The sequence below is a fragment of the Anolis carolinensis genome, chromosome 2 (genome assembly GCF_035594765.1).
Source record: "Anolis carolinensis isolate JA03-04 chromosome 2, rAnoCar3.1.pri, whole genome shotgun sequence".
NCBI classification, from domain to species: Eukaryota; Metazoa; Chordata; class Lepidosauria; order Squamata; family Dactyloidae; genus Anolis; species Anolis carolinensis.
In genome coordinates, this window is record NC_085842.1 from 311,227,464 (window position 1) to 311,242,286 (window position 14,823).

General features: G+C 39.7%; 2 protein-coding genes across 3 annotated transcripts in view; both read right to left on the reverse strand.

The window, feature by feature from the left end:
- ska1 (spindle and kinetochore associated complex subunit 1) overlaps positions 1–11,742 on the reverse strand; it is a 32,030-nt gene extending 20,288 nt beyond the window's left edge. For both annotated transcript variants that reach the window (XM_062972557.1, XM_008120455.3), the window contains exons 1-4: positions 11,603–11,742; positions 8,135–8,233; positions 4,634–4,758; positions 2,437–2,528 (exon numbers count right to left, since the gene is read on the reverse strand). In XM_062972557.1, coding sequence (XP_062828627.1) covers positions 2,437–2,528; positions 4,634–4,758; positions 8,135–8,233; positions 11,603–11,639 — 353 coding nt within the window. In that variant the 5' untranslated portion in view covers positions 11,640–11,742. The remainder of the gene's footprint in view (positions 1–2,436; positions 2,529–4,633; positions 4,759–8,134; positions 8,234–11,602) is intronic.
- Positions 11,743–12,125: 383 nt separating this feature from the next.
- Positions 12,126–14,823, reverse strand: part of LOC100552287 (tetraspanin-36) — a 38,360-nt gene continuing 35,662 nt past the window's right edge. Inside the window, exon 7 of the mRNA XM_008120453.3 lies at positions 12,126–14,356. Coding sequence (XP_008118660.1) covers positions 14,270–14,356 — 87 coding nt within the window. The 3' untranslated portion in view covers positions 12,126–14,269. The remainder of the gene's footprint in view (positions 14,357–14,823) is intronic.

Below are 14,823 nucleotides of genomic sequence, written 5' to 3' on the forward strand. Positions count from 1 at the left end.
TTTTACAAATTAAACACCAAAATATCATGTTATACAACAAATTTGACAGAAAAAGTAGTTCAATATGCAGTGATGTTATGTTGTAATTACTTTATTTACGCATTTAGCACCAAAATTGGAGCCACCAGATGGCGTAGTGGACGAAGTGACTTGAAGGTTGGGTTGCTGACCTGAAAGCTGTCAGGTTCGAATCCCACCTGGGGAGAGTGTGGATGAGCTCCCTCTATCAGCTTCAGCTCCATGCGGGGACATGAGAGAAGCCTCCCACAAGGATGGTAAAAACATCAAAACATCTGGACGTCCCCTGGGCAACGTCCTTGCAGACGGCCAATTCTCTCACTCCAGAAGCAACTCCGGTTGCTCCTGACATGAAAAAAAAGCACCAAAATATGATATATTGAAAACATTGACTACAAAAATGGCTTGGATAATCCAGAAGCTTGGATAAGCGAGTCTTGGATAAATGAGACTCTACTGTATTCATAAAAGCTCTGCCAACCTTATGGTTTAGCTTTGGCTGAACTACAGTGAGAATAGCAGACAACAGTGACACCTGCCTGTCATTTGGAAGATTAAAGAGAGCAGAAACGTTTCCCGTCACCATGAAAAAACACATGTGCTTTTACTAGGCTAACCATAAGCAGCAAAATAAATTATGAAAGGTTTCAGAATTCACAGGGTTCTTAATCAGACGTGGCTGTCAAAAGGCATTTTAGGGAAATAATATGATGGAACAGAGCTGCATCTTTCTTAAGATGTCAAAGTTGAGTTTAAGGTGGTGGTATGGGAAAGTCTGATGCTAATATCCTTGCTGTTGGGAAGCATTTGGGGCACAGAAACAAAGCAAAGGAATATGATCTGTCCTATGTGAGGATATATAGCCTGCTTTAGTGAGTGCCTTAAACTTCTATCCTGATATACCTGGAGACAAACTTGGGTCCTGTAAAAGGGAATACGTGTCCATTGTGCCAATTTACCTTATCTGGAGGAGAAAACCTCAGATGGTCCCAGTGCATGTTCTCCCTGGGGTTAGCCACACTTAGCTCGGTTCAGATACCACTGATTTGGAACAGTCCCTTACCAATGTTTATTTAGATAGAACGATTAAAATAAACTAAGTTTAAGCACTAAGGACTGTGTAAGGCAAATTAGCCAACATGTCACAATAGGAACTCCAGTGGGCCAGATAACATGTTATAATCAGCATTTATCAAACTGGGGGTCAGGACCCCCTGGGGGGGGGGTCACAAAGGGAGTGTTAGAGGAGTCGCCAAAGACCATCAGAAAACACATATTTCTGATGGTATTAGTAACCCCTTTGGCAGAGGTGGCTGAAGATCTCTTCGCCTGTCCTTCTCCTCCTTTTTGGAAACAAGACAGCAAATCCTCCCATCAAGTCCAATTTGCCCAATTCTATTGTTTGTGAGGTTCAAGGGGCTCTTTGATTGTAGATGAACTATTAATGCCAGCAACTACAACTCCCAAATGTCAAGGTCTATTTTCTCCAAACTCCACCACTGTTCACATTTGGGCATATTAAGTATTCGTGCCAAGTTTGGTCCAGATCCATCATTGTTTGTGTCCACAGTGCTCTCTGGATGTAGGCGAACTCCAACTTCAAAGCTCAAAGTCAATGTCCACCAAACCCTTCCAGTATTTTCTGTTGGCCATGGGAGTTGTGTGTGCCAAGTTTGGTTCAATTCCATCATTGGTGGAGTTCAGAATGCTCTTTGATTGTAGGTTAACTACAACTCCCAAATGACAAAATCAACACCCCCCCAGCCCACCAGTAGTCAAGTTTGGGCGTATTGGGCGTTTGTCCCAAATGTGGTCCAGTGAATGAAAATACATCCTGCATATCAGATATTTACATTACGATTCATAACAGTAGCAAAATTAGAGTTATGAAGCAGCAACTAAAATAATTTTATTGTGGGGGTCACCACAACATGAAGAATTGTATTAAAGGGTTGTGGCATTAGAAAGGTTGAAAACCATTGTTATATTTTTCTACATTGTTCTGCTCCTCTTAAAAGAGAGAGAGATAAGAAAGCAGAAATTAACAAGTTACAAAAAGGAGACAGGTATGCAATCAGCTTTCAAGAAGCCTATCTTGATATGAGTCTTTTTTAAAAAGAGAAACAATCATGTTCTGATGTCTAGTCATACAAATCAGGATGATTTTTGAATGCTACAATTTGCAGAATGACTGTGGAATTACATCTCATTTTATGACTGCTTCATGTAAGGGAAAGAACACACTGTTGCCTCTTAAAGCCTTTTACTTAAAACAGAGGTGAGCAATGCAATTCCTTCCAGAGACTTTGGGCTACAACTACCAGAATCAACCAGAGGTTAAGGATTATGGGAGTTACAATGAGACATAGCACCAAGTTGCCTGTGCCTGGCTTATGATCTTGATGGCTGGAAGCGTACCTGTTTGGGACTGCTCTGGGCAGGTGAATTGGCACATTATCTCTGAGATGTTGAGCTTCACTATAGTCCTTCTCCAGGGATTCCTGTAATTCCTGCAATTAAAAATAATATCGTGTCAGGTAAGTAGGTTGAGAGCACATTTAACCTGGTACTTTATTAACAATTTTTAAAGCAAGAAATCAGGTTGTTTATCACCAAGGCTACACAAACTCTCTGAATTCAGAAATAGTTCATGAGCAAAATAAGCTCGCTGTTGTCAGCATCCACATCCCATAAGAACTGAAAATCTCCACCAGTATTTAGATGACACCAAAGGGCATCACAAGAATGCAAAAATGAAAGAATTCACATAGATGAATAAAAATTCAAATGAGGTTTTTTCCCACTCAATGAAGGATGTGCAAAACATATTAGGCGGCATGTAGGGAACATCTGAAACATTAGCATCACACCTAACACAATGTTTCTTCCCTGCTATTTCTCCAAAGGGCATGTCAATATAATTAATATACTTTTCTCTGAAGAGTGAGACGTTTTTCTCAGCAGAGTTTTCATCGCAGGCAGAACCTTTTTATTTATCCCGCTCATCAAAAGCAAGCCAGAAATAATTCTGTCAGGAGCTCATTCATGAATAACAATCCCTTAAGGAATCTCAGATCATTATATAACAAGTACCAGATAATATATTCTCTCATCTAAGGAATTTATAGCTGCAGGCATGTGCGCATATATGCCTTCAAGTCACACATGGACTTATGGCAACCTTGTGAATCTCAAAGGTAGTTTGTCTTTGCCTTCCTCTGAATATAGCCCACAGGGCCTGGTATGTCCTCCTCCAGATACTAATCAAGCTAGATCTGAGTTAGTTTCCAAGATCAGACAGGATCTGGTACATTTAGACCTCTGACTACATAAATATCATAATTTATCTGAAAACCAAGCTTCTAATATGGTTGTAGGCAAATGACTGCAAGTGGAAATGCAATTTTGTAAAAGTAAATCCAGCAATATATCCCTTGATTTATAATTCAGGGATTAGAGAGATGGCAAACTCCAAATGTTGTTGGATTGCAACTCTCATCAGTCATAAACAATAGTGAGGAATGGTGATAGTTGTAATTCAATTAATACCCAACTGAACCACTTTGCAATCCCATGTTAGTTCAATTAAATATACAGTAAGACAGTATCCCGGGAGATACATTTATGGCCAGACCTCAGTTATCTGAAACTACAGATATGACCAAATTCCACTAAACACCTGACTTTTGACCCTATAGTTTCTCCTAGAAAGGTCTCCTATCTGGGAATTTGCTAGATTCTCCAGCATGAATCTGGTAATTTCGGTTGGAAGTGTACTATAGAATTGTGATGGATGACGTAACAAATTCCTAGGGAGATCATTTCCCTGCAGATATGAGTTCCATGGTTACAGGGGTTCACCTGTGATTTAAAAAAGATGTTCTGGATGGCTCCAATGGCCTTTTAGGGTATTTCTAGAAAAGAAGCATTTTAAAAAAATTTAGCAGCTTCCAATTCAATATAATGTTTTAAAAGCAAGTACTCAATGCAAAAGTAAATTCTCACATCATTTAACTCAACTGCACTTGAAAAATTGATAAATTACTTCTTTGCAAAGTAGTTATTAGGAATTTATCTCAACAACTAAGCAAGGTGTGTATACACCTAAGCACTATTACAGAGATCTATAAAGGATTTGAGAAGGATTATTATAAAAATTAAAAAAAAAACATAGCCCTGCAGTGCTTCATTCCTGCTAGAAAAATCATTTAGGCTCTATCCTAAATTTGATTTTATGTGTAATACACTGTCAGAAAAGGGGGGGGGGATTTGTCTGACAGCTTTATCAGATTAGAAAATCTCTTTTAGTTTTAAGAGCCTCATAAGTGGGAAAAGAGGATACTGTGGAACAAAAAGACTACAATTAATTTTTTTAAAGCAGAGGTTTATATGTTTCAGAAAGTAAGCCTTTTGTCTTCCACAAAAGGCTGCAGTCCTCTCTTCAGCCCTGTCTCTTTTGTCTTTGCCTGTTCTTTCTCAAATATCTCCTCTCAAAATTCTGTGATTCATCCCACCTTGGCTAGCAATTTATGCAAGCATGGAAACAGCTTAAGTGTACACTATGCAAGCCCACCTGAGAGTTGTTAAAAGTAATAATTTAAACAACATTGACTACCTTTAATTTATTCTGTTGACTCTCCTGATGGTGGCATTCCAGTTCCAGTTCATTGAGGATGTTGTTTAAGAGAAACATCTCTTGGACTATCTTGCCAACCACTGTCTTCAAAGATGGTTCTTGTACTAATAAATAAATAAGGCACATCCATTATAATCAAAAATTCCTTGCATTCCAAATTTCCTAAGTCTTATATACTTATAATCTGAAATCCACATATCACGAACTGTTATGCTGTCAAACAGTCAACTTAACCAAGAGACAGCCCAACTGCAAGTTATCCTTTCGCCCAGTACTCCTGTCTTTGGTTCATCTATGTTGTCAAGCCATGGCACCCCCTTCCTCAAATTTATCCAGACCTTCAGAGAGACTCCAAGCAAAAGAGATGTCATTTGATTTTGATTTTTCCACTCTTTCAAAGTTCTACAATATAAAAGCCTCTGGAAGGACCCAGCAGCAACTCTACCCCAAACTTCAGCGAGTCTCAACCCGTTAATAAATGTATAGAATTATATTTTTTTGTGCTATATTGATTTCTAAATGCATACAACTGTATCAAATGTATCCTGAAGGCATCAGCTCCCCCAGCCACCTATTTACATAAGTTTCTGGGAACCAAGATTTATTTATTATTTATTTATTTACAGTATTTATATTCCGCCCTTCTCACCCCGAAGGGGACTCAGGGCGGATCACATTTTACATATAAGGCAAACATTCAATGCCTTTAACATAGAACAAAGACAAGGCTCTGAGCTGGCCTCGAACTCATGACCTCTTGGTCAGAGTAATTTGTTGCAGCTGGCTGGCTGCTTACCAGCCTGTGCCACAGCCCGGGCTAATTGCTAAACAATTGCTAAACAATTAAGGAAGTTCCTCCAGCAATCTCTCGGGTCAGATAAAATCAGTTCCTTTTTATATAAATGTGTGACAAATAATCCCTTTATCGCCAGGACTGTGTCCAACTGTTTACCCATTTAGAAATGACTGAGAGTTCATAGTTTCACAGAAGGAAAGGCTAAAGCAAATATGAATACATTAGCCTTCTGAAAGGGAATCCAAGCCTCTGATCACCCAGGATTATCACATTTTGTTCTCCGGGTCTTGCACCTTTGTCTTTACAGTAATGGACACTTATATTGATCTGCATACTCATGTCATCATCTCCTTCAGTTTCATGCCCTCCACTGGGGTGTCTGTGCAACGGATTCGACCTTTAAACCTACCAATCATCAGCTGTTCTTCTTCCCACCATGGGGATCCCCTTCCCTGTCTATGACATCAGACAAACCTCTGGCCAATCCCTGTGTAGATTCTAACTGGCCCCTTTCTCAGGAAGAGGTGCAGGAAGTCTGAATGGCTATCAGAAATGTATAAAATGTCTTGTATTTTTCTATGGAATTGTAATGCCCCATGGGCCTTGTAGTCCTGCTCCCAGTGCCACTGTGGCTGATGAAGATGAAAACATGGGGTTTTCGCCGGCTCAGCAAGAGTCGGAATTTTTCCAGATGCCTGATGTTGATGTTTTTGCCCAAGAACCCATTAAAACAGACCTTGAGCAGTTCTCACCCCCTTTTGTTAGGAGACAGTCCTATGCTGCGGGCAGGGGAGAGAAGGAGCAGGTTCGGAGGAGTTTGAGACTTGCAGCTAAACAAGACACTGATTAGCCATGTTCCCCTGGGAAAATCTAGGGAGTCTCACATCTGGAGAGAGCTGTGTTTCGTTTCCTGTTCCCTAGGGAAATAGGACTCTGGACACCTGCTTTGCAGGAAAACGAGACCTAGTTAAATGTGCCTGGCACGGTAGGTTCCGTGCGGAGTCAACAGAGCAGCTTCAGGAGTGATTTCGTGTTTCTAGCCTAGTGTGGACTTCGCAAAGTCCGCAATTCCAGTTTCCTTGCTTTGCCTATCCAAGTATTCAAGAATTGCCTTGCCTTGTTCCTAGTCACGGACCTTGTTCCTAGAATCAAGTTTTGTTTCCAACCTTGTTGTGGATTTACCTTGGACCTTGAAAGACCCTGGACATTTCCCCACACTATTGCTTGGCAATAGTGTGTGTTTCGGTTTGTTGGATTCTACTTTGGACTCTAATATCATTTATTGGACAAAACATTTCTGGATTATATTTGACCTTATCTGATAGGTCTGCCTCTGGACTATATTCTCTACTTGTTTTTATTATTTTTATATACTTCCTTAATAAAGATATTAGATAGTTATTGGCCTCTGTGTTCGGTTCTTAGTGCTCCGTTGCCCAGGGCGTGACAGGAATTATGCTTGTACATTTTGAGCGTTGGCTGGGACTTGAATCCCTTTTGACCAAACTGTAATAAACCTCTTCAACCTGGAATGCTTGTTCTCTGTCCTTGCTTATCTGGTTTAGCAGAAGCTCACTAGGCCCATACCTTCTTGTCTGCAGTCCTAGTTGAAATCACCTCATCTGCACTATAGAATCAATGCAGTTTGACTCCAGTTTAACTGCCATGGATGAATAATTTGGAAGGATGGGAGTTTAACAAGGTACTTAGCCTCCTCTGCCAAAGAGTGCTGATGACTCACCAAGATACAACTCCCAAGATTCCATAGCATTCAGCCATGGTAGTAAAACTAGTGTCAAACTGCATTCATTCTACAGTGCAGATGCACCATTATAGTCCAAAAAAGCCTCCTGGAACAACAGCCAAACAATATCGCCTAGGTTATCTATATCATCCTCAAGAAATCATACTCTGCCACACCTTTGTACTGTGGAGGCAACAATGCCTTGAAAACAATGCCAATAGAACATAAGCCCTGGCACATCCTTAATAGGCTAGGAAGACTTACAGTATGTATAGTTTAAATACCACAAGGACACCAGACCCCAACTGATCTTGGAAGCTAAGCAGGGTCAGGTCTGGTTAGTACTTAGATGGAGACCCTGAACAAATACCACGTACTGTAGGCTGTTTTTCAGAAGAACAAATTGGCACAACTACTACTGAGTATTCCTTAAGGAAATCCTATGAAATTCATGGGACCACCATACGTCAACATTCATCTTGAAGGCATTGAGTATCAACCTTGGGATATCAGCCTAACTAAATACAATACAGAAAAGCTTATCACTAGAATGGCTACTGGATCACAAATTAGCCATAAAAATCCAGTATTTGGAGGCTAGATTCAAATTGTGGTGGCCAGACAAGAAACTTCTGAGAAAGCATGTGAAAGAAAGTCCTTAATGTTTATCAGTGCTCTGTGATTTGTATAATTACAATCTGGCCCTCAAACCGGTTCCAGGATTTCCCATGTGATAATTTGCACAGCGAAATCTTTTTCTTCAATGTCAATTTTAAACTGCATTAAATGGTCAGTGTAGATGTTCCCCTTGATGTTTACGATAAGTCCAATATGTATCAATAGGCGTACCTATTTCAATAAATTCACATATATTCAGGTTACACAATCTATAAATTATATGAAATTAACATATATGCCCCATAAACGTTAAACATCTTACCTATCTTTCTCAGCTGAAGCGATTTCTTGATATTTGAAATCTTGGTGTTCAGGTAAGTACATAAACCGTTTAAATCTGAAGAGGCAATATTGCATTTCCCTGTTTCAAAACAAATTCATTAAAATACTTTTAAGGACTTTTAAGAAGTGGAAAGGAACGATGTCAACATTTTTCAAACATGTACAATATTTCTTTGACCAAATCAGCAACAAGTGGGGAGCAAGTGTGCTAAACGAAAAGGAGTGAAAATAGAATCATTGTAACTGGGTTGTTTTGATCTACAAAGGATAGTTATTGTGACAATATTTCACTTTTAAAAACAGGTACAGAATGAGTATCCTTTATCCAAAATGCTTGGGACCAGAAATGTTTTGGTTTCAGATTTTGGAATACTTGTATTTGCTCAGAGGTACTGTACATAATGTGATCTTATGAAGATGGGACCCAAGTCTCATATGCATCTTGTGCACATAGCCTGAGGATAATTTACACAATTTATTAATAATTTAATGCATGAAACAAAGTATATGTACACTACACCCTCAAAACGCAAAAGTATCACTATCTCATCCATCCATGTGGGTCAAAGTCGTATTTTGGATTGCAGATCTCCAGATAAGGGATTCCCACTCTGTATTCTGATAGAATTGATACAAACAGCAAAATATGCTTACTTTTGACCGTATCTGGAATCGGGAGAAGGCATAGCATAAAACACATACAAATAAATCAGTGAACTGGAAAGTAGCAATGTGCATGTACATCATGCCTAGGCAGTCTTTCCACACCAAATTTATTGTGGAAAACACTGCTGTATTGTTTCCTGTTTAATAAAGGCTGGACTACCATTTCGGGTACATCTACAATGTAGAATTAATGTGGTTTGACACCACTGTAACTACCATGCCTGAATGGTATTTAATCCTGGGAATTGTAGTTTTAGAAAGTCTTTAGCTTTGTTACCAGACTGCAGAGCCAAAGATCCCATAGAATTGATCCATAGATGTTAAGGAGGCATCAAACTGCAAGAATTCCAGTGTAAATGCACCCCTTGACTCTTACCTCACTTCATAAATCCCAATCTAACTTTTCTCCACTTTTCCAGAAAAAATAGCAAGAGAATTGAGATATTTTTTGTGTGGAAAATAAGCCTATATTTTGAAAAATCTCGATTTTGACTATAAGGATGCCATATATTGAGGATATATTTGTAATATGGGAAGTACAAAAAATATAATTAAATAAGTGCTGTGAATATTTGAAGCCTAGGTTTAATTCTGTTTTAGTGTTCAAATGTTATAGGTTTTTAAATTGTAAAGTGTATTGTTTTTAGCATTCTGTGCCCCTTTGAGAAAAATGAGGTATAAATAAATATAATAAATATGTTGTTGAAGGCTTTCATAAGCGGAATCACTGGGTTGCTGTGAGTTTTCTGAGCTGTATGGCCATGTTTCAGAAGCATTCTCTCCTGATGTTTTGCCAATATCTATGGAAGGCATCCTCAGAGGTTGTGAGGTCTGTTGAAAACTAGACAAGTAGATATCTGTGGAAGGTCTATGGTGGGAGAAAGAACTCTTGCATGTTTGAAGCGTGAATGTTGCAATTGGCCACCTTGATTAGCATTGAGTGGCCTTGCAGCTTCAAAGCCTGGCTGCTTCCTGAGGAGGAATCCTTTGTTGGGGGGGTGTTAGCTGGCCCTGATTGTTTTGTGCCTGGAATTCCCCTGTTTTCTGAGTGTTATTCTTTATTTACAATCCTGATTTTGCAGTTTTTAAATACTGGTAGCCAGATTTTGTTCCTTTTCATGTTATATTTCAATAAATATAATAATAATAAATGTACTGCAATAATAAGATACAGTGTTCCCTCACTACTTCGCAGTTCACCTTTTGCAGATTTGCTGTTTTGCAGTTTTTAAATAAACTCTAAAAGAATATTATACATCATAAAATCGCATTCAAAGCACCCCTGACAGACAGCCATCCAGCCTCTGCTTAAAAGCGTCCAGAGAAGAAGCCTCCACCACACTCCGGGGCAGAGAGTTCCACTGCCGAACAACTCTCACAATGAGGCAGCTCTTCCGAATGTTCAGGTGGAATCTCCTTTCCTGTAGTTTGAAGCCGTTGTTCCTGGTCCTAGTCTTCAGGGCAGCAGAAAGCAAGCTTGCATCCTCCTCCCTATGACTTCCCCTCACATATTTGTACAAGGCCCTCATCATGTCTCCTCTCAGCCTTCTCTTCTGCAGGCTAAACATGCCCAGCTCTTTAAGCCGCTCCTCATAGAGCTTGTTCTTCAGATTCTTGATCATTTTTGTCGCCCTCCTTTGGGCACATTCAAGCTTGTCAAAAATTCCTGTAAATTCCACCTGAACATCAGGAAGAACTTCCTCACTGCGAGAGCTGTTTGACAGTGGAACTCTCTCCCCCGGGCTGTGGTGGAGGCTCCTTCTTTGGAGGCTTTTAAGCAGAGGCTGGATGGCCATCTGTCGGGGGTGCTTTGAATGCGATTTCCTGCTTCTTAGCAGGGGGTTGGACTGGATGGCCCATGAGGTCTCTTCCAACTCTACTATTCTATGATTCTAAATTGGACACAGTATTCCAGGTGTAGTCTGATCAAGGCAGAATAGAGGGGTAAGCATGACTTCCCTGGATCTAGACACTATACTTCTATTGATGCAGGCTGCATCACATCCGCACTCTGCCCAGGTTGGATTTGTACCGGCAACCTTCAGATCATATTAATACTGTACATGTAAAAATATGATAAGCCACTCATAAATAAATATAATATTAAATATAAGGAGAGGCACGTAAATATACGATCTGTCAACTGCAAAAGGCCACCTTACTGGGATCTGCACGCATCATCCGAAAATACATCACACAGCCCTAAACACCTGGGAAGTGTTCAACTTGTGATTTTGTTATACGAAACCCAGCAAATATATCTTGTTTGCTGTGTCATACTACGTTATGTCTTCGTGTCAATAATAATAATAATAATATAGGATTCCCCCAGGCAGGAAGCAGCCAGGCTTTGAAGTTGTAAGGCCATTCAATGCTATCAAGCTGACCAATTGCAACGTTCACGTTTGCCTCAAACAGACAAGAGTTGTCGAAGGCTTTCATGGCCGGGATCACAGGGTTGTTGTATGTCTTTCGGGCTGTGTGGCCGTGTTCCAGAAGTATTCTCTCCTGACGTTTCGCCCACATCTATGGCAGGCATCCTCAGAGGTTGTGAGGTATGGATAAACAAGAGTTCTTTCTCCCACCTTGGACTTTCCACAGATATATTCCCACTTGCCTAGTTTCCAACACGTCACAACCTCTGAGGATGCCTGCCATTGATGTAGGTGAAACGTCAGGAGAGAATGCTTCTGGAACATGGCCATACAGCCGAGAAAACCACAGCAACCCAATAATAATAATGATGACACAAAATATTATAAGATAAGCCACTATATCTCACCATCACTTCCAGTAAGTTGTGCCTTTTCCCCTTCCATTTCTCAGTTTAGCTCTAGAGCGTCATTCAGCAGATTCAAATTACCCGCCAAAACAATCGGATCTGCCAGATCTCGCGAGACCAACGAAATCCCGCCGGGCTGGCGGCCTCCTTTATGAGAAAACAGGCTGCCGATCTCTTTTTCGCTATAGAGATAGGAAAAATTAGAGAAACTCTCGCGAGAACAAAGAAGTCTCGCCGGACGAAGTCGTGCTGTAAACCTGCTGCCCGTCACTTTTCGCCATAGAGATAGACAAAATAGAGGGATACAACATTGCATAGAGGAAGATAGGTTGCGAGTTAGACGAGGGAGTTTCCTTAAAGGGGCCGCTGAAGCTGCTATAGAACTATCCCATAGCTGTTGAAATGGTGTCAAACTGCATTAATTCTACAGTGTAGATGCACCCTAATGCCCTCTTTTTATAGACTAGCTTCACTTCCTTTCAAATATGCCATACCAGTACTCAATAAACAAAGGCAAAATTAGTTATTTTGTAAAGATTTTATTGAACATTACACCTTTTCAATAGGAATATCCTTGTCCGCCTTCCAGAAATTGTTTGGAGGACAATAGTATCACTGACATAAGAAGAGCATTATATAAAATAAATGTCACCATGCTAGAAATAAGCAAAATAGGCCCAGTGCTGTGGGATGTTGGGACTTCTAGTTTGGTAAAGACCTTGTAAAACTACAACTCCCATGCTTCTATAGCAGAGTCAGTTAAAGTGGTGCCAAACCACATTAATTCCACAGCGTAGATGCACCCTAAGGACATAATACATACAAGCAAGAGTCAAATGCTACAGACATTTAAAAATTCTCACATTGATAAACCTCTAGAAAAAGTCCAGCACAAACATACAGAACTGAATGACTTAATCGACTGCCTTTTGGGTCTTAAAGCAGCTGTTCTTTTCTTCTGTTTCCTTCCTGGTACTTTGCCATATAATGCTGTTTAACTGCATTATATGATTGACAGCACTGTATGTAGTTCAATGTAGTTAATCTTCATTATATGGCAATATAGTATTTAATATTAATTTTTTTTCTGTAAAAGGTTTTTTTTTCTATACTTACAAGATTTGCAATGGTTCTATGACTTAAAAAAAAACTCAATCCAGAATGGAGCTTTCATTTCATTCACACTTCGAGACTTTGGGTTCATCTGCACTGTAGAACGAATGCAGTTTGACAGCGCTTTTAATTGGCATGTCTCAAAGCTATGGGATTTGTAATTTTGCAAGGCCTTCAGCTTGCCGAACCAAAATACAACTCTCAGGATCCCACAGCATTGGGCTATGGCAGTTAAAATGGTGTCAAACTGAATTAATTCTGCAGTGTAGATGCATGTGCATGTATGCATGCACATATACAATTTTATATATAGCAAGGGATATTCTGAATGTTAATTTGGACAAAGCAGTTGGTTGCAGTCACGGATCTGAAGACATGGAGGTCTTAATCAAGAAATCCGCAATATTATCATGTTTATTAGCGCTGAAAGCAGAAAGGATGTGGAATGTAATTGCCAACTGATTTTAGTCTTGACAACTCTTTGTAAGCATGTGCAAAGTGCAAACAGTACAATTCCCCTCATTCTCTACAAAACGCATATGGTCAATGCTGGAAAAAGTTACTTTAAAAAGCTATGACTCCAAATATTTTTCAATCAGGACAACTACAGCCCCATCTATATTGCAATGCTAATACAGATTGAACTGGATTATAGGGCAGTGTAGACTGTGGCCCCATCTACACTGCCACATAATCCAGTTTCTGAATCCAGACGATCTGCTTCTAACTGGATTATATGGCACTGTAGACTCATATAATCGAGTATAAAACAGATAATCCGGATTCAGGCAATGGATTATATGGCAGTGTAGATTCAGTCTCAGATAATGCAGTTCGAACTGCATTACATGACAACATAGATAGGGATGTTTTAGTCCAAAACCTTTTCAGGTCCTGAATCTGATCCCACGTTTGTCAGATGTTTGATGAATGTCAGCATTTAGATATGAATAAAGATGAAATTGGCAGAGCTCTATCAACTCAAGGAGACACCAGGATGTTTATTTACTGACAAGAAACAGTGAGCACAGCTTTATTAAATTCAAAAAATGAGAATGTATTAATTTTAGATTGGCATGTATAGCATGCATTAGGGTTCAGTCATCCTCCTATAAATATTCTGTTTAACATAGCAGGGGAATGTGTTAGTTATGTTCAAAGGACATTAAAAATACAAACACAGACATTTGAAACACAAGCATTTTATACAGAGGACTATCCTTCCTGATTCATGGATTCGTGTGCTGATTTTCCAAGGTAATCTTTCCCAAACTGGTACCCTTTATATATGCTGGGCTACTATTCCCATTATCCCCAGTGCATCTAAAACATACCAGTTTGGGGAAGACTATTCTCAGAAAAGGAGTTCACTTGCATTCAATTAAATTAGGCTGAATCAATATCTGAAAGCCAAGCTATTTAGCTTCAAATGCAGCTTTGAAAACGACTACAATCTCCTTTGGCGTTTTTAGAAAAGCAGGCCGGCATTTTCTTTTCTGGGCATCTTTTCCTTGTCCATTTTTATTCATGCTAAGAGCAAAGTCAGTCTCGGTGTCACGCAAATACTCCTGAATTTAAAGATTGGTATCCATTATTTTCTCTCTTGCAGGCCAGCATGCAGACGCTCAGCATCCCGAAGAACTGAAATGGATAAACAATCAATATTTTAAGAGAGATTCAAAGGGCTTAGACTCACAATACAGAAAAAATGTACAATTCAAAAACCTTCTTTCAAACTATTTTAAATGATTCACTTCTCTGCTGCTAACTCACTTATTTAGAGTTAGTTAAGGACTTTACCACATGAGCCTGTTTTCCTGCTGCAATTGTGTTGATTTCATTATGGAAGCATACCAGTTTTGCATCCATTTTTATCACACCTACTCCACATCAGTGCTGCTCTGGTGATTTATCATCATGTGGTCTGTTTTCCACACTATCTTTATAACACCACTTGCTGACCTTATATGCTTTAACCTTATATGCGTTAATCCGGAGGCACAGTGGGTTAAACCCTTATGCTAGCAGGACGGATGGCTTGAAGTTTGATCTGCTGACCTGAAGTTGCTGTTTTGAATGCAACCCGGGGAGAGCACAGATGAACTCCC